Source organism: Pelobates fuscus, chromosome 4, assembly GCF_036172605.1.
Source record: "Pelobates fuscus isolate aPelFus1 chromosome 4, aPelFus1.pri, whole genome shotgun sequence".
NCBI lineage: Eukaryota > Metazoa > Chordata > Amphibia > Anura > Pelobatidae > Pelobates > Pelobates fuscus.
In genome coordinates, this window is record NC_086320.1 from 224,002,129 (window position 1) to 224,018,469 (window position 16,341).

Genomic DNA, 16,341 nt, shown 5'->3' on the forward strand with positions numbered 1-16,341 from the left:
TAAGAGCAAAGACAATTCCATCTGGTCCGATTACACAGAAGAGCTACTGTACTCAATTTTCTGAAAAACTTAATGCTGCCCATGATTCAAAGGTGTCCAAACACACAGTGCATAGCAGTTTGCCGCTGCGTATGTGACTTCATAGTTGCAAATGGGTTAGAGAGCCCATGATGACCCCTGTCCACCTCCGGAAGCTCTTTCAGTGGGTATGTGAGTATTAAAACCGAACCATGGAGAAATGTAAAGTGGTTGCCTGGTCTGATCACGTTTTGTATTAGATGAGGTGGATGGTCGGGTGTGCGTGCGTTGACCTGGAGAAGAGATGGCAGCATGATGCTCTATGGGAAGAAGGCAGGCTGGCGGAGGCAGTGTTTTGTTCTAGGCAATGTTCTGCTGTGAAACTTTGGGTCCTGGCATCAATGTGGATGTTACTTTGATGCGTACCAACTGCCTAGGAATTGTTGCATTCCACCTATAACCCTTCATGTTCCCTGGTGGCAGTGGACTCTTCAGTAGGATAATGCACCCTGCCACATTGCAAAAACTTTTACTGGGTGGTTTAAGGAACAATACATAAAAAAGAGAGACCAAAGATCCATGTTTAGGGCATGTGGGACAAGGGGTTAACCGTTAATGGAATTACAACTGAAAACAAAAAAGAGATATGCCCTGAATAAACCTGTATTTGTGTCAGGGTACCTGAGGTCTCTACCTTTGAGAAGGGTAGAGACTTAGTTGTTTATCCCTCTAGACACGCCATATCTCCCGTTCCTCGCGGTCCATCCAGTCTTTCTAACGCTGGCCGCAAGGGATCCGCTTCCTTTTCTAACATGACGCTCGATACGTGACGTCTTGACGCTATCCCGAGCGACCTGCCACTCTATTGGCTTTATCCTATCAGCACTCAGCTGAGGCGTGTCTACTCTCCGGACTCAGGGTATTTAAGCTTGCTTCACTCGTCAGCTCATTGCCCTGTCGTGGTTCTAGCTTGTCTAGTCACTCAGTGCTCTGGTATTCTAGTTTGCTCTTTGGTTCTGACCCGGCTTGTTGTACTATTCTGCTTATCTCTGTTATCCCTCTGACCCGGCTTGTCTCTCGCTTACCTGTCTTCTCCTTACCTCGACCTCGGCTTGTCTCTGACTATTCTCTGTACGTTAGTCCGGCCATTCTAAGGCCCGGTATACGTACCTTTCTACTGTTAGTACTCTGCGTGTTGGATCCTGACATTACGACAGGGCCAATGGATCCTGCAGGTACTAACAGTCAGCTTGGTTCTTCCGACCCCAGGTTTGACGCCATGGAACACAGGATGGATCAGATGGCCCTAGCACTACAGGCGCTTTTGTCTCGTGCTAGTAACCCACCAGAGGAGACACGTACTCCTTCGATCTCTCCTGTAAGTTCAGGTCTAGAAGTGGCTACTGTAGGTGCTTCTTCTCGTATTACTCCACCAGTACGTTATGGCGGTTCACCTGAGAAGTGTCGTGGTTTTTTGAACCAGATCAGCATCCATTTCGAATTACAACCCCGCTCCTATCCTACAGATAGAGCGAAGATTGGATTCATTGTTACGTTACTCATTGAGAAGGCTCTGAGATGGGCTAATCCTTTATGGGAGAATGATAACCCATTAGTCTATAACTATAATGCCTTTGTAGCTGCTTTTAAAAGAACTTTTGACCCCCCTGGTAGGAAGGTCAATGCAGCTAGATTACTGTTGCGCCTTAGACAGGAAAATCGAACACTTGTGGATTATGCACTAGAGTTCAGATCCTTGGCGGCAGAAGTTAAGTGGAACGAACAGGCTTATATAGATGTATTTTTAAATGGGCTATCAGATGTAATCCTTGACGAGGTCGCTACTAGAGAGCTCCCTGAGAGTTTGGAGGATTTAATTTCTTTTATCTCTCGCATTGATGAACGCTTAAGAGAGAGACAGAACACTCGAGATAGGACTCGTAGACCCTCCTTTAAACTAGCTCCTGCATTTCGAGATTCTGAGATCGAGACCTCACGTTTCCCTGAGCCTATGCAGATAGGTAATACTCACCTCACAGAGGAGGAGAGACAGTACAGGAGAAGGGAGGGTTTATGTATGTACTGTGGAGTCAGAGGTCATTTACGCCTAAATTGTCCCAGTCGTTCGGGAAACGCTCGCACCTAAGTTTCTCTAGAGGACAGGCCTTGGGTGTATCTATTTTGTCCTCTGTTCACAATTATAAAGATCACAGGCTTCTGTTACCCGTTTCTTTGACTTGGGAGAAGGGAGTAGTAAAAACCATGGCTTTGATCGATTCTGGAGCCGCTGAGAGCTTTATCGATCAAGTTTTTGTTAACAAGCATACTATCCCATCCCAGTTAAGGGAGACACCCCTGGCCGTTGAGGCCATAGATGGTAGACCGTTACTTGAGCCTGTTATTTTCCGTGAGACCATACCTGTGAATTTAACTGTTGGCATTTTGCATGAGGAAGATCTATCCCTGTTGATCATTTCCTCTCCTTCTATTCCCATAGTCCTGGGGTACTCCTGGTTAAAGAGACATAACCCTATCATTAATTGGGAATTAGGGGAGATAGTTTCATGGGGTCAGAATTGCCAAGAGAAGTGTTTGCGGAGGGTCTCGCCTCTTTGCCTGGCAAACACGTCGGCTAGCTCCTCTAATCCTACAGAGATACAAATACCGCCTCAGTACCTGGATTTAAAGGCAGTATTTGATAAAAAGAGAGCCGATACCTTACCTCCACACAGATCCTTTGATTGCAAGATTAACCTACTCCCTGGTACCATGCCTCCCAGGGGTCATGTATACCCGTTATCTACTAAGGAGAATTCAGTTCTAGAGGAGTATATTCACGAGAATTTAGACAAGGGATTCATTAGGAGATCCTCCTCCCCTGCCGGGGCTGGATTTTTTTTTGTTAAAAAGAAGGATGGTTCTCTTAGGCCTTGTATTGATTATCGAGGTTTGAACAAGATAACCATTAGGAATGCTTATCCCATTCCTTTGATTACTGAACTCTTTGATCGTTTAAAGGGTTCTAACATTTTCACTAAGTTAGACCTCAGAGGGGCGTACAACTTGGTGAGAGTCCAGCAGGGACACGAGTGGATGACGGCGTTCAATACTCGTTACGGTCATTATGAGTATACTGTAATGCCTTTTGGGTTATGTAATGCACCGGCTGTATTCCAGGATCTGATAAATGAGGTTCTTAGGGAATTTCAGCAGGAGTGTGTTATTGTATACCTGGACGATATACTCATACATTCTAGAGAGATTGAGACTCACCACGATCAGGTCAGAAGGGTTTTGCACAAACTTCTTCAACATGGGCTGTACTGCAAATTGGAGAAATGTAGTTTCGATCAATCCCAAGTAAATTTCCTCGGTTATGTGATCTCTGGGGAGGGATTTAAGATGGACCCGGATAAGCTCCAGTCCATTCTGGATTGGCCTCTACCCAAGGGTCTCAAGGCCGTTCAGAGATTCATTGGGTTCTCCAATTACTATAGGCGCTTTATTAAGGGTTATTCTTCTATTATTGCGCCCATCACCAATATGACCAAACAGGGGGTTGATACTAAGAATTGGTCTACGGAAGCTCTCCTTGCTTTTAAAACTCTCAAGGAGCGTTTTGCTTCCGCCCCAATTTTGGTTCACCCTAATACCACTCTGCCTTTCCTACTTGAGGTAGACGCCTCAGAGACTGGCGTAGGTGCTATCCTATCCCAAAGGCTAGGTGTGGATAAACCATTACATCCATGTGGATTTTTTTTCTAAAAAATTGTCTGGTGCAGAGAGCAGATATGACATTGGGGACAGAGAACTACTAGCTGTTATCAAAGCTTTAAAAGAATGGAGACATTTATTGGAAGGGACATTACATCCTGTTACTATTTTAACGGATCACAAGAACTTGTCCTATATTGGAGAGGCCAAGCGATTGTCTTCCAGGCAAGCTCGTTGGTCGTTATTCCTCACCCATTTCAACTACGTTCTTACTTATAGGCCTGGTTCAAAGAATTCTAAAGCCGATGCTCTATCTCGCCAATATGAACCATTGGCTTCTTCTGAACCGGTTCTGTCTTCTATTGTACCCCAATGCAACATTATTGCTAACACAAGTCTCAAAATCCATTCCCCGTTGCTTGCCCAGATCTTGAACTTACAGCATCTAGCACCTGGACAGACTCCTGAGGGAAGAAAATTTGTTCCTCCTGAACTCCAACTGGAGCTCTTACAGTGTTTCCACGAAAGCAAGGTGGCTGGTCATCCTGGCATTCGCAAGACTTATTCCCTGATCTCCAAGGATTTCTGGTGGCCTTCCTTACGAAAGGATATTAAGGAGTTCGTCGGGGCTTGCGAGACTTGTACCAGGACTAAACAGCCTCACGCATCTCCCTGTGGTTTGTTGCTTCCCTTGGACATTCCTGAGAAACCATGGTCCTGTTTGGCCATGGACTTTATTGTGGATTTACCTGCCTCCAAGAGACAGACAGTTATTCTCACGGTGGTGGATAGATTCACTAAGATGGCTCATTTTGTACCGTTGCCTAAACTCCCCTCATCTCCTGAATTGGCGGAGATTTTTGCGAGAGAAGTTTTTCGCTTACATGGGATACCTTCTGAAATCGTTTCTGATAGAGGCTCTCAATTTGTCTCACGATTCTGGAGATCCTTTTGTTCTCAATTAGGCATCAAATTGAACTTCTCCTCTGCATATCACCCTCAGTCTAACGGAGCCGCTGAGCGTACTAATCAAAAGATTGAACAATATCTGCGCTGCTTTGTTTCCGAACACCAGGATGATTGGGTCGGTTTGATTCCTTGGGCAGAGTTCGCACACAATAATCTCGTTTGTGATTCTACTCGTTCCAGCCCCTTCTTCATGAATTATGGCTTTCATCCCTCCATTTTTCCTTCGGTCTCTTCTTCCCAAGGAGTACCGTCGGTTGATGATCATGTCGCCAATCTGAAGAAGTTGTGGGATCAGACTCGTCAGATTCTCCTGCATAATTCTATGTTGTTCAAGAAACACGCTGATAAACACAGAAGGGCGGCTCCAGTTTTTGTCCCTGGGGATAGAGTATGGCTGAGTACTAAGAACATTCGTTTAAAAGTTCCCTCTATGAAATTTGCGCCTCGGTACATAGGCCCTTACAGGGTTTTGTCTCGTATCAACCCGGTTGCGTATCGCCTAGCTCTGCCGTCGGCCTTACGCATTCCCAACTCCTTTCATGTGTCGTTGCTGAAACCACTGATTTGCAACAGATTCTCCTCTGCGGTTTCCTCACCTCGCTCTGTTCAGGTGGACGGCCAGGAGGAGTACGAGGTTAACTCCATTATCAATTCCCGATTGTCCCGGGGAAAATTACAGTATCTGGTCAACTGGAAGGGATATGGTCCTGAGGAGAGGAGTTGGGTACCTCAGGAGGACGTCCATGCTCCTCGCCTCCGCAGGGCGTTTCACTCCCGTTTCCCATCTCGTCCCGGTCCCTTCCGCCCGGTGGGCGTATCTGAGAGGGGGGGTACTGTCAGGGTACCTGAGGTCTCTACCTTTGAGAAGGGTAGAGACTTAGTTGTTTATCCCTCTAGACACGCCATATCTCCCGTTCCTCGCGGTCCATCCAGTCTTTCTAACGCTGGCCGCAAGGGATCCGCTTCCTTTTCTAACATGACGCTCGATACGTGACGTCTTGACGCTATCCCGAGCGACCTGCCACTCTATTGGCTTTATCCTATCAGCACTCAGCTGAGGCGTGTCTACTCTCCGGACTCAGGGTATTTAAGCTTGCTTCACTCGTCAGCTCATTGCCCTGTCGTGGTTCTAGCTTGTCTAGTCACTCAGTGCTCTGGTATTCTAGTTTGCTCTTTGGTTCTGACCCGGCTTGTTGTACTATTCTGCTTATCTCTGTTATCCCTCTGACCCGGCTTGTCTCTCGCTTACCTGTCTTCTCCTTACCTCGACCTCGGCTTGTCTCTGACTATTCTCTGTACGTTAGTCCGGCCATTCTAAGGCCCGGTATACGTACCTTTCTACTGTTAGTACTCTGCGTGTTGGATCCCTGTCCCGATCCTGACAATTTGAACATATAGGATGTAAACCCATCATTAAAATAAAAAATATATCTAAAACATTTAGTAAAGTTATCGATAAAAGTGCATGAGCGATAAACTAAATATATATATATATATATATATATATATATATAGATGCAAAAGAGGTGAGGGCTGCGCCTAAGGCTAGTATCAGTAGTCTATGACAATAAACAACCAGACCAAATGGTCTCAATAAAGATACAACAAACAAATAAGCCTATGTTGATAATAGAACAGTAAAATGTTCAATGGGACAATTAAATAAAACAAGATAAAAGGAGGTAATCCTCAGGAGTTAGTCCATCCGGATAATAAGGTATTAAGTCACGGAAAAAGTCTCTCTATATACTGGTATGGGGGGGGGGGAGTTGGTAATCCTCCGGAGTTGATCCGTCCGGATGGTTAAAATATCCGTATATGTGGAGAGAAAGGGGAGAATGACAAAATAGCCGATGGTGTAATATTGTCACGGTAATATACCCCAACACGCAAGAATAGTCCAGATAGTCTAGAGGCAAGAAAACAAGATACGTCTTACCGACCTTAGAATGGCCGGACTAGACGAGGACAAGAAAAGACAGAGTCCAGAACGAGCCGAGGTCAAGGGGACAGAGAGACAGCGTAAACTAGAACAAGCCAAGGACTGGTACACAGGAGAGCAAAACCGGCGAACAAGACAAGCAAGGATAAAGAGAAAACGGAGTCAGGAACAAAGCCAAGGTCTAGCACCAAAAAACACAACTGAACGATACAAGCACTAAAGGGAACTGAACCATAAACCACGATAGGGCAAGGTACTAAGGGAAAAGGTGAGTATAAATACCCTAGTATTCAATTTGATTGGCCCCTGTCATATCCACGCCCCCAAAACGTGAGTGTATGGGGAATGTGGCATGACAGGGGCCAATGGGAGACAGTTTCATATTTTGGCTCCCACTGTCCCTTTAAGAGCGCGCCCGAGACACGCGGCGCACTCTTAGAGTCAGGCGGGACACATGACCGCTTCTTGCGGTCACTGCCCGCCTTTCTGGTATCGCTGTAGGATGAGCCGCGCGCGGCTCGTGCAAAGCAGGACCGCGTGCGGCGAGAACAGAGGACCCCGGCCGGCCCCTGAAAAGGGTAAGTACCGCTACAAATATATTTAGAATCCAATAAAAAGTTTAAAAAATGAAGGTAATGCACTCACATTGAAAAGAGCTCTAGCCAGCTCTAGAGTGAAGGGCGTGTACCGGTATTATCCCCGCTAACGGATATAGTGGAGAGATGCCTATATCGTCCCCTATACATGCGGTACCCTGGCATGAGTTAGGTCTAGAGCTAATGAAACCATTGTACGCTACACACCCTACAATAATCCCCACACTTAATCATGGATCCTACTCAGAAAGGAAAGCAACATAGCACCCCACCCCACCCCTCTGTTCCCAATAACCGGAAACCCACAGTTCCCACCAGGAATGCACCAGGCTGCATTCAAAGATTTCACAACCACACATAGACATCTCCTCTTGAAAGATGTTCTAAACGATAAGAGAACATTCCATAATCTGACTTAATATCTCTACCGAATAGCACAGAATTACAGAAATTCAGGTTTACACAAATCATGCACTACATTCAATCGAAACCATGCCTCTTACAGGGGTCCAGACAACTAATGCCTTTCGAAACATATAGTTCCAACCACATACTACAGAAGAGACAACTATGCACATTCTACAAACTCCTGCAAACGGGGCCAGAGGTCACTCTCCCTGAATTCATGAAATCCTGGGAAGATGAACGGAACATCACATTACTTCCTGATGAGTGGAAGAAGGTATTCACAAACATTTTCCACTCATCCAAAAGCACTACTACCCATGAGAGCAATTATAAACGCATATCATGATGGCACTATACCCCATCTCGCATCTATAGATTTTTCCCCAACTCCTCCAACATTTGCTGTAGGTGCAAATCCATGGAGGGCACCACAAGCCATGTATGGTGGACTTGCCCTATAATTCAGGAATACTGGGGTAAGATAGCGGTCCTAATATCCGTGATCACGGGACATGAAATCCTGCAGACACCTAAGGCACTACTTTTTATGCTCTACCCGATTCCCCTGGCCAAACAACAACATACACTGATAAACCATTTACTCACAGCCGCAATTAGTTTAATTCCTACTAAATGGAAACAAGACAAACCACCGACCATCAGGGAATGGATCGCTAGGGTAGATTCTATTAGAGCGATGGAGGAACTCTCCTACTCATTCACCCACTAATATGGGGAATTCACAGCTACATGGTCACCCTGGGTACAATATCTACAAGGGTCCAAACTACGGAAGAGGATATACACCTCCTAGACAGATCAAGAGTATATGTAAAACTGACCATCCCTCTCACTAGATACAGAGGGAAACTGATCATAACGAATGTATCACATTATTGATAGTCTACCTGAAATCGTTACTACATTATTGTCATGTTTATGTACTAACCGATTGAGATATAAGCCACTGGAATTGTTTAATTATTACAATGTCTATAAAAATGTCTGTATCACGTGAAAACGATGACATTTAAAAAAAAAAAAAATTTAAAAAAAGTAAATTAAAGCGAAAAAGAAATAAAGACCACCTAGCTTGTCTAGAAGATAATCGCTTGGCATCTCCTATGTAAGCCAGTTTTTGTGATCAGTAATGATCAAAAGGGGGTCCTTGGAACCCTCTAAAAGATGTCACCACTCCTTGAGAGCTAGAATAATGGCCAACAATTCTCTATTGCCAATATCGCAATTGCGCTCAGCAGGAGACAACTTTCTAGAAAAGTAACCACAAGGATGTAACTGAGTTTCCTGGCTCTCCCCCTGGGAGAGAACTGCCCCTACCCCTGTGTCTGAAGCATCAACCTCCAGTATGAAAGGTGTACTGGTGTCAGGATGTATCAATAAGTCGGCGGAGGCACACCGCTGTTTGAGCGTTTTAAAGGCTTCAATATCCTCCTTAGACTATATCATAGTACTAGCCCCCTTGCGTGTCATATTGGTGATGGGGGCTATTACTGAAGAAAATATCTTTATAAATCTTCTGTAATAATTGGAAAAACCAATGAACCTTTGAATGGCTTTCAACCCAGTGGAAAAAGGACACTGTAGAACAGACTCTAGTTTTTTAGGATCCATCTGAAACCCCGAGGCAGATATATTATATCCTAAAAACTATACTTCAGACTGGTCAAAGATACATTTTTCCAATTTACAATAAAGTTGTTTTTTTAACAAGGTTTGCAGAACTTGTTTAACGTGATCATGGTGAGACTGGGGGTCAGGAAAATAAATAAGGATATCATCCAGATAGACCAAGACAAATGAGTAAATGTAATCCCTGAGTACATCGTTAATGAAATCTTGGAAAACTGCTGGAGCGTTGCACAACCCGAATGGCATCACTAGATATTCATAGTGTCCACTTCTGGTTTTAAATGCAGTCTTACACTTGTGGTTTTCCTTGATTCTCACTAAATTGTAAGCGCTTTTAAGGTCAAGCTTAGCGTTCTGGAGTCTGTTAAATAATTCAGCAATAAGAGGAATGGGGTAGGCATTAATAACTAGATTTTGTTCAATGCCCTGTAATCGATACATGGGCGCAACTCACCATCCTGTTTAGATACAAAAAAGAATCCTGCACCAGCAGGCGAGGATGATTTTCATGTATGGCCTTTATTCAATGAATCTTTAATATATTCCTCCATTACTCTACTCTCCTTAGGTGGCATAGCGCTTGGTAATAAGTTAATGGAACAGTCGTATGGTCTGTGAGGAGGTAGAGTATTAGACTGAGTCTTGCTGAATACTTCTTTAATGTCTTGGTATTGTATAGGGATCTCGAGATTTTGAGGTGTACTAGTGGGTAAATCAATAGTGCCCACTCTTTTGGTGACATGCAATATGCACCGTTCATTACAATCCATACCCCATTCTAATATTTCCCCATTAGCCCAGTCAATATGAGGGTTATGCTTGCTAAGCCATGGGAATCCTAATATGATAGGACAAGAAGGATATGCAGTCACCTGAAATGTAATCTCTTCCTTATGTAAGGCACTAATGGAAATATTAATGGGTAAGGTTTCATGCGTTATCAATGGTTGTGAGTGTGATCTCCCATCAATAGATTCAACAGCTAGGGGTCATAGTCTCTCCTTGATAGGCATAGTATTACCCTTGACAAATTGAATGTCGATGAAGTTTCCAGCAGCACCTGAATCCATCAGGGCTTTGCATGAAAAGTTATTTTTGTCAAAGGCGATAGAAATATCCAAGAGAAACCTATTTTTATTCTTTCTAGAGGACGTTTCCATTACACCTAAGACCTGTCCCCTTAAGGTGCTTAGGTGCGGTAGTTTTCCGGACGTATGGGACAATTGTTTCTCATATGTCCCTTCCTACCACAGTATAGGCATAGGCCTTCTGTTCTCCCATATTGTCTTTCTGCTTCCGACAGTCTAGTGACCCCCAACTGCATGGGTTCGGGTTCGGACTGTACAGGAATTTCAGGGACAATTGGTCTGGAGAAATGGGGTGCTAAATGCATACTCATGCATCTAGTCATGTTTCTAGTAGCTTCTCTGGTTCTCAATCTATTATCAATCTGCATGACAAAAGTGATAAATTCATTAAGCTTTTTGGGTCTTTGGCGGCAATCTCATCTAGCATAGTTTCAGATAGTCCCTTTTTAAATGCAGAGATTAACCCACTATTAGTCCAGTCTACCTCGGAAACTAGGGTACGAAATTCTATGGCATATTCCGAGATAGACCAGTTCCCTTGTCTGATATGCATCAGGGCAGTGGAGGTGTCATCCTCTCTGCCTAAAGGTTCAAACGTAAGTTTGAATTCCGTAAGGAACTCCTGGTAATTGTGTGCCACACTCCTATTACTCTCCCATAGTGGATTGTCCCAAGCTAAAGCTTTACCTTTAAACTGATTCATTAGGTAACCGATTTTAGCTCTGTCTGTGGGAAAAGATCCCGGTGAGGCCTCAAAATAATACTCCATTTGGTTAATAAATCCCCTGCAGTCTTGAATATTACCATCAAAATGCAGGGGAGGAGATAGGGAGATAGTTGGTGCCTTGTGTACTATCGGTGGAGGTGAGGTTGTAGGTTGCAGGTGCGCTGTTCGGGTAAGAAGCTAAATTGATCCATGCGGTGATCATTATCCGCCAGTTTCCTTTCCCAAGCAGCTATGTGCTTACACAATTCTACAGGATCTATGGCCATGTCGTACTGTCAGGATTACTGTATAATCCAGCACGTAGAATGCCAGAAAACAGGGAAGTCAAAAACAATGCCAAAGTCAAATTACCAGAATAACCAGAATCAATCACGCGCTCTCGGACAACCAATAGGGAAACCACGACAGGGCTCTGAGTAGGATGAGAGCTGGGCCTGAATACCCTTCCTCTGGATCTGATAGGCTGTAACCAGCCTTTAAACCCCAAGGCAGTTACCAGATTCCCATTTGCATAATTGCTGCTCAACACAAACCCTCCTGTGGATTTGATTGCTGCTCGGCACAACTTTTTCTGTCAGGACCGTAAATGTCATTAATCACATTTTTATATGCAGATGAATACGTGACACCTGTCCGGTGAGTGTGCTGGTCATGCAAGAACTGGGATGTTTTCAGCTTCCCGGAATTGTGTACAGATCCTTGCAACATGGGGCAGTGCATTATCATGCTACAACATGAGGTGATGGCCGTGGATGAATGGCACAACAATGGACCTGAAAATCTCATTATGGTATCTCTGTGCATTCAAAATGCCATCAATAAAATGCACATGTGTCCGTTGTCCATAACATACACCTGCCCATACCATAACCCCGACGCCACCATGGGCCACTCGATCCACAACGTTGACATCAGCAAACCACTCACCCACACAAGGCCATACATGCTGTCTGCCATCTGTCCTGTACAGTGAAAACCTGGAATCAACCATGAAGAGAAAACGTCTCCAAAGTGCCAGACGCCATCAAATGTGAGCATTTGCCCACTCAAGTCGGTTACGACGACAAACTGCAGTCAGGTGGAGACACAGATGAGGACGATGAGCATGCACTCTAAAATGTTCAGTTTTGTCACACAGCACAATGTCACAATGCTTCCCTGAGACGGTTTCTGACAGGTTGTACAAAGATTCTTTGGTTATGCAAGCCGATTGTTGCAGCAGCTATCCGGGTGGCTGGTCTCAGACGATCTTGCAGGTGAAGATTCTGGATGTGGAGGTCCTGGGCTTGTGTGGTTACACGTGGTCTGCGTTTGTGAGGCCGGTTGGATGTACTGCCAAATTCTCTGAAATGCCTTTGGAGACCGCTTATGGTAGAGAATGAACATTCAATTTACGGGCAACAGCTCTGGTTAGCATTCCTGCAGTCAGTATGCCAATTGCATGCTCCCTCAAAACTTGCGACATCTGTGGCATTGTGCTGTGTGATAAAACTGAACATTTTAGAGTGGCCTTTTATTGTGGCCAGTCTAAGGTACTGCTTTGCCAAAGTCATGCTGTCTAATCAGCATCTTGATATGCCACACCTATGAGGTGGATGGATTATCTCGGCAAAGTAGAAGTGCACATGAACACAGATTTAGACAATTTGTGAACAATATTTGAGAGAAATATGCCTTTTGTGTACATAGAAAAAGTCTTAGATCTTTTAGTTCACCTCATGAAAAATGGTGGCAAAAACATAAGTGTTCCGTTTAGAATTTTGTATATGTACAGGGTCTATGAGGACTCAAGTTTTCAAGTCTTTTTATAGTATACAGGCCTAAATGTTACTCACCACTGCAAACCTTATTATCCTATTTAATCTCTAGAAATGGACAGGGCTGCCTCAAATGACTTGCACAGCATCCAGTAATTCCTAACATATAGAGTCAATGGGACTGTCTTTATCTGTTCACTCTAGCACCAATGCAATAAAAAAAGCTGTTACATACACAGTGATGACATATACTTTCTTTGTCATATAAAGAAAAAACAAAAAAGAATAGACTCGCTTATTACCCTAACTTGCTAGTTGGTGAGTGGTAATTTTGAGCCCTGTCTTCACTGAATTGATTTTAACTCTATTTTTCTGTCTGCAGGAGAATTTTAAGGTATCATCCCACAAGGAAGCAAATGAAGTTCAGCAACTGACAGAACACTTGAATAACTTATTAAAGGATTACAAATTGAAATCCCAAGGACTCTACGTAAGTTCAGTATAGAAGTTTTGGTGGGGATGGCATATGTAAAGAGAATGTGATAACACTTGCGTTAATTAAAATAAGTTCTTCAATTCAACCTCAACTCAAAATAAGATTGCTAAGTGTGTGTGTGTGTGTACAGTTGCAAGAAAAAGTATGTGAACCCTTTGGAATGATATGGATTTCTGCACAAATTGGTCATAAAATGTCATCTGATCATCATCTAAGTCACAGCAATAGACAATCACAGTCTGCTTAAACTAATAACACACAAAGAATGAAATGTTGCCATGTTTTTATTTAACACACCATGTAAACATTCACAGTGCAGGTGGAAAAAGTATGTGAACCCTTGGATTTAACCCCTTAAGACCGCAGCCAAATGTACAAGTTGTGATCCAAAAAAACGTAAACAAAACCTGGCATTTGCGCTATATGTCTGTCCAACCATAATTCACCTCTTTCATATTAAATGCACCCCCCATTATTATATATCATTTTATTCAGGGGAAACGGGGCTTTCGTTTAACATCAAATATTTAGGTATGGAACATAATTTAATATGAAAAAAATATTTAAAAAATGGGAGAAAATAAGAATTTTTAAATTTTTTTAGTTCTACGTGACATTCTAACTGTGAATGTCATAATACTGTTTGCTTTTACTGCAATACAATACACATATTTGTATTCAGCGATGTCTCGCGTGTAAAACAGTACCCCCTATGTACAGGTTTTATGGTGTTTTGGGAAGTTACAGGGTCAAATATAGCGTGTTACATATTTCAGTTTTTTTTACATTGAAATTCGCCAGATTGGTTACGTTGCCTTTGAGACCATATGGTAGCCCAGAAATAAGAATTACCCCCATGATGGCATACCATTTGCAAAAGTAGACAACCTAAGGTATTGCAAATTGAGTATGTCCAGTCTTTTTTAGTAGCCACTTGGTCACAAACACTGGCCAAAGTTAGTGTTAATATTTGAAAATGCAAAAAACTAATTTGAACGCAAATTTTGGCCAGTGTTTGTGACTAAGTGGCTACTAAAAAAACTGAACATACCCTATTTGCAATACCCTGGGTTGTCTACTATTGCAAATGGTATGCCATCATGGGGATAATTTTCATTCCTGGGCTACCATACGGTCTCAAAGGCAACCTGGCGAATTTTAATGTGAAAAAACTGAAACGCAAACCTTATATTTGACTCTGTAACTTTTGAAAACACCATAAAACCTGTACATGAGGGGTACTGTTATACTCAGGAGACTTCGCTGAACACAAATATTAGTGTTTCAAAACAGTAAAACGTATCACAACAATTATATCGTCAGTGTAAGTGCCATTTGTGTGTGAAAAATGCAAAAAATGTCACTGTCACTGACGATATCGTCGTTGTAATATATTTTACTGTTTTGAAACACTAATATTTGTGTTCAGCGAAGTCTTCCGAGTAAAACAGCACCCCCCCCATGTACAGGTTTCATGGTGTCTTGGAAAGTTACAGAGTTAAATATAGTGCTAGACAATGTAATTCCCTGAACTTTTGGCCTGGGTTGGCAGGCAGGTCCTGCAAATTGTAATTAATAAAATGACCTAATTATGTAAAATTATTACATAAATATATGCGTAGAATTATTATATATATATATGTGTGTATATATATGTATATAATTTTTTTTAATTATTTTTATTTATATATAGGTATATACATAGTGAAATATACGTATATACTTATGTATATAGATATATATATTATTTCGTTCTACATGTATTTTGATATCAATATATATATATTAATTTTAAAATACAGTTAGAACGAAATTACGCATGTTTATATATTTTTTATCTATTTTTTTTTCATTATTTTTTTATTATTTATTTATTTATTTTTTTAACGTATTTATATATTTATTTATTTTTTATTATATATAAATATATATATAATGAAAATTATATATATATTTAATCAATATCATTGTACGTGTATTTTGATATTAATATATATATATAATTATGTATATATTAATATTAAAATACACGTAGACAGTGTATGCATATTTATGTGTGTGTGTATATGTGTGTATATATATACTTAGATCATATATATAATAAATATATATATGATCTAAGTATATATAATTTATTTTTACACTGTTTTAACATTTTTTATTTTTTTTTTCAGACAGCAGGGGGAGTACCTGTCATTACAGGCACTCCCCCTGCTGGCAATGCCTTGGACGGCTATGCTGTCCATGTGATCGCGGGGTCCTCGCAAGGACCTCGCGATCACATGGCCCTGGGCGGCTGAAGAGGACGCAGGGGGACTCCCTGGGCTCCCAGGTAAGTCCCCCATACCGCGATCGCCGGCGTGGGATCGCCGGCGACCGGGTAAGTACATAAGATCGCAGGACGTACTATGCCGTCCTGCGGCTTTTAGAGCCACCAAAATAAGGACGGCATAGTACGTCCTGCGGTCTTAAGGGGTTAATAACTGGTTAAACCTCCTTTGGCAGCAATAACTTCAACCAAACGTTTCCTGTAGTTGCAGATCAGACGTGCACAACAGTCAGGAGTAGTGATGTACCGAACTGTCCGCCGGCGGACAGTTCCCGGCGAAATTAGCTTGTTCGCGTTCGCCGCGGCGGGCGGACACATGCGCAGTTCGATCCGCCCCCTATTCGTCATCATTGGGCAAACTTTGACCCTGTGCCTCTCAGTCAGCAGACACATTCCAGCCAATCAGCAGCACTCCCTCCCTTCCACACCCTCCAACCTCCCTCCCAGCATCCATTTTCGATTCATTCGGAAGATGCATGCTTAGTGAGAGGAGGGAAAGTTAAGCTGCTGCTGATTAGATAGGGAAATTGATAGCTAGGCTAGGGTATTCAGTGTCCACTACAATCCTGAAGGACTCATCTGATCTCTGCTGTAAGGACAGCACCCCAAAAAGCCCTTTTTAGGGCTATAACATCAGGCTGCTTTTT

At 42.7% G+C, this 16,341-nt stretch overlaps 1 protein-coding gene across 1 annotated transcript in view; it reads left to right on the forward strand.

Moving 5' to 3' along the window:
- LOC134608800 (uncharacterized) overlaps positions 1-16,341 on the forward strand; it is a 125,833-nt gene that overhangs the window by 80,891 nt on the left and 28,601 nt on the right. Inside the window, exon 6 of the mRNA XM_063451908.1 lies at positions 13,252-13,359. Coding sequence (XP_063307978.1) covers positions 13,252-13,359 — 108 coding nt within the window. The remainder of the gene's footprint in view (positions 1-13,251; positions 13,360-16,341) is intronic.